Source organism: Pteropus vampyrus, unplaced genomic scaffold, assembly GCF_000151845.1.
Source record: "Pteropus vampyrus isolate Shadow unplaced genomic scaffold, Pvam_2.0 Scaffold640, whole genome shotgun sequence".
Classification (NCBI taxonomy): domain Eukaryota; kingdom Metazoa; phylum Chordata; class Mammalia; order Chiroptera; family Pteropodidae; genus Pteropus; species Pteropus vampyrus.
In genome coordinates, this window is record NW_011889421.1 from 203,051 (window position 1) to 204,397 (window position 1,347).

The 1,347-nt window shown below is 46.0% G+C and overlaps 1 protein-coding gene across 1 annotated transcript in view; it reads left to right on the top strand.

The window, feature by feature from the left end:
• The first annotated feature begins 863 nt into the window (after nt 1-863).
• The window catches only part of FCMR (Fc fragment of IgM receptor), a 14,546-nt gene continuing 14,062 nt past the window's right edge, over nt 864-1,347 (top strand). The window contains exon 1 of the mRNA XM_011385001.2: nt 864-1,020. Coding sequence (XP_011383303.1) covers nt 984-1,020 — 37 coding nt within the window. The 5' untranslated portion in view covers nt 864-983. The remainder of the gene's footprint in view (nt 1,021-1,347) is intronic.

Sequence of the window (1,347 nt, forward strand, 5' to 3'; positions counted from 1 at the left end):
AAAGCTAGAAAGTGACAAGGCAGGGCCAGAACCCAGATCTTCTGACTAGAACTCCAAGCTCTTTCCATGATACCAAGCAGCTGATTGGCTCAGCATCTCTCTCTTCATAAATCACTGGGCCATACCCTTGGACCCTCAGGGTCCTGAAGGGATAGCTTGGCCAGGTTGTTATGACTTTAGGCTGAGTTGTTGTGTGACCTACCATACCCTCTCCTGGCATCGCTCCTGTGGTCACTGGAGAGTGGCCTCTGTGAGAGGGCAGCACCTTAGGGAAATAGCTGGGAGAGAGGAGAGGTGGCTAATCTGAGGAGCTGGGTGAGCTGTGGTTAAGACCTCAGAAATAATGTCCTGTAGAAGGAAATGCCAGCAATCATCTAGTTGACCTCCATTTTCTAAGATAAAGAAATCGAGGCTCAAAACCCATTGTTAGTATTCCCACATAGCGAGTGCTCAAAAATATTAGTCAAATGAGTTCCAGGGCCACAACCGGCAGCTCTGACTCAGGCCCACACTCTGTCCACACAGCCTTCTTCAGATGGAGAAAAGTGGTGACAGGCAATTTTATCTTGGAAAAGGACTCTGGTGCTGACATCAATGAATACACACGAAGCCTAGAAGGCGCCTCCAAGAAAAAGTGCCCAAGGTGAAGAAATATCACGCTCGATAATTTTTAATAGCCTTTAGGATCTGCCTAGAGGCCCCTTGACCCCTGGTGACCTGTGACCCATTTTCAATCAACACAACATGTTTTCTCAACTCCTGATTTCCGCTGTGGTTTGTCGACTTTTTTTTTTTTTTTTTTTTTATTCTAAGATTAGTAAGCAAACAAGACAGGTTGTCATTTCCTCATTTTCAAGGCTTGCTCCTCACATAGGCCAAAAATTTCTTTCAAGCTCCAGATTGTCACAAGTTCCTGGGTGAGCAGTGGGTCTCTGTCTCCATCTCCAGGGCCTCTTGGATGGGACCTTGCTCTAAAAGGAGCCATGAACCTCTGGCTTTGGTCACTTTACTTCCTGCCAGGTAAGTGCTATGGGAAAACACCTCACATGTCTTATGAGATTTGAATTGGTCACAAGTAGGGGAGTGGCTGGGTGTCTCCAGCTTGTATGTTTCTGGACAGATTTAATTGCAAACCAGTACCTAGGACATGACATGGCTGGAGGCCACCTGAGGTCCTCTCACTCCTTGCTAGTACCCCTCTCTCTACTCCAGATACATCTCCTATTTGGCACAGGCGTTGATTCATAAAAGCTGAAGGTATCACCTCTCCCAGACATATTAGCTTGTTAATATGGGATCTTAAAGCAAGTGTCCCAAGGTTCTTTCTTTTTGTTTGTTTGTTTGTTT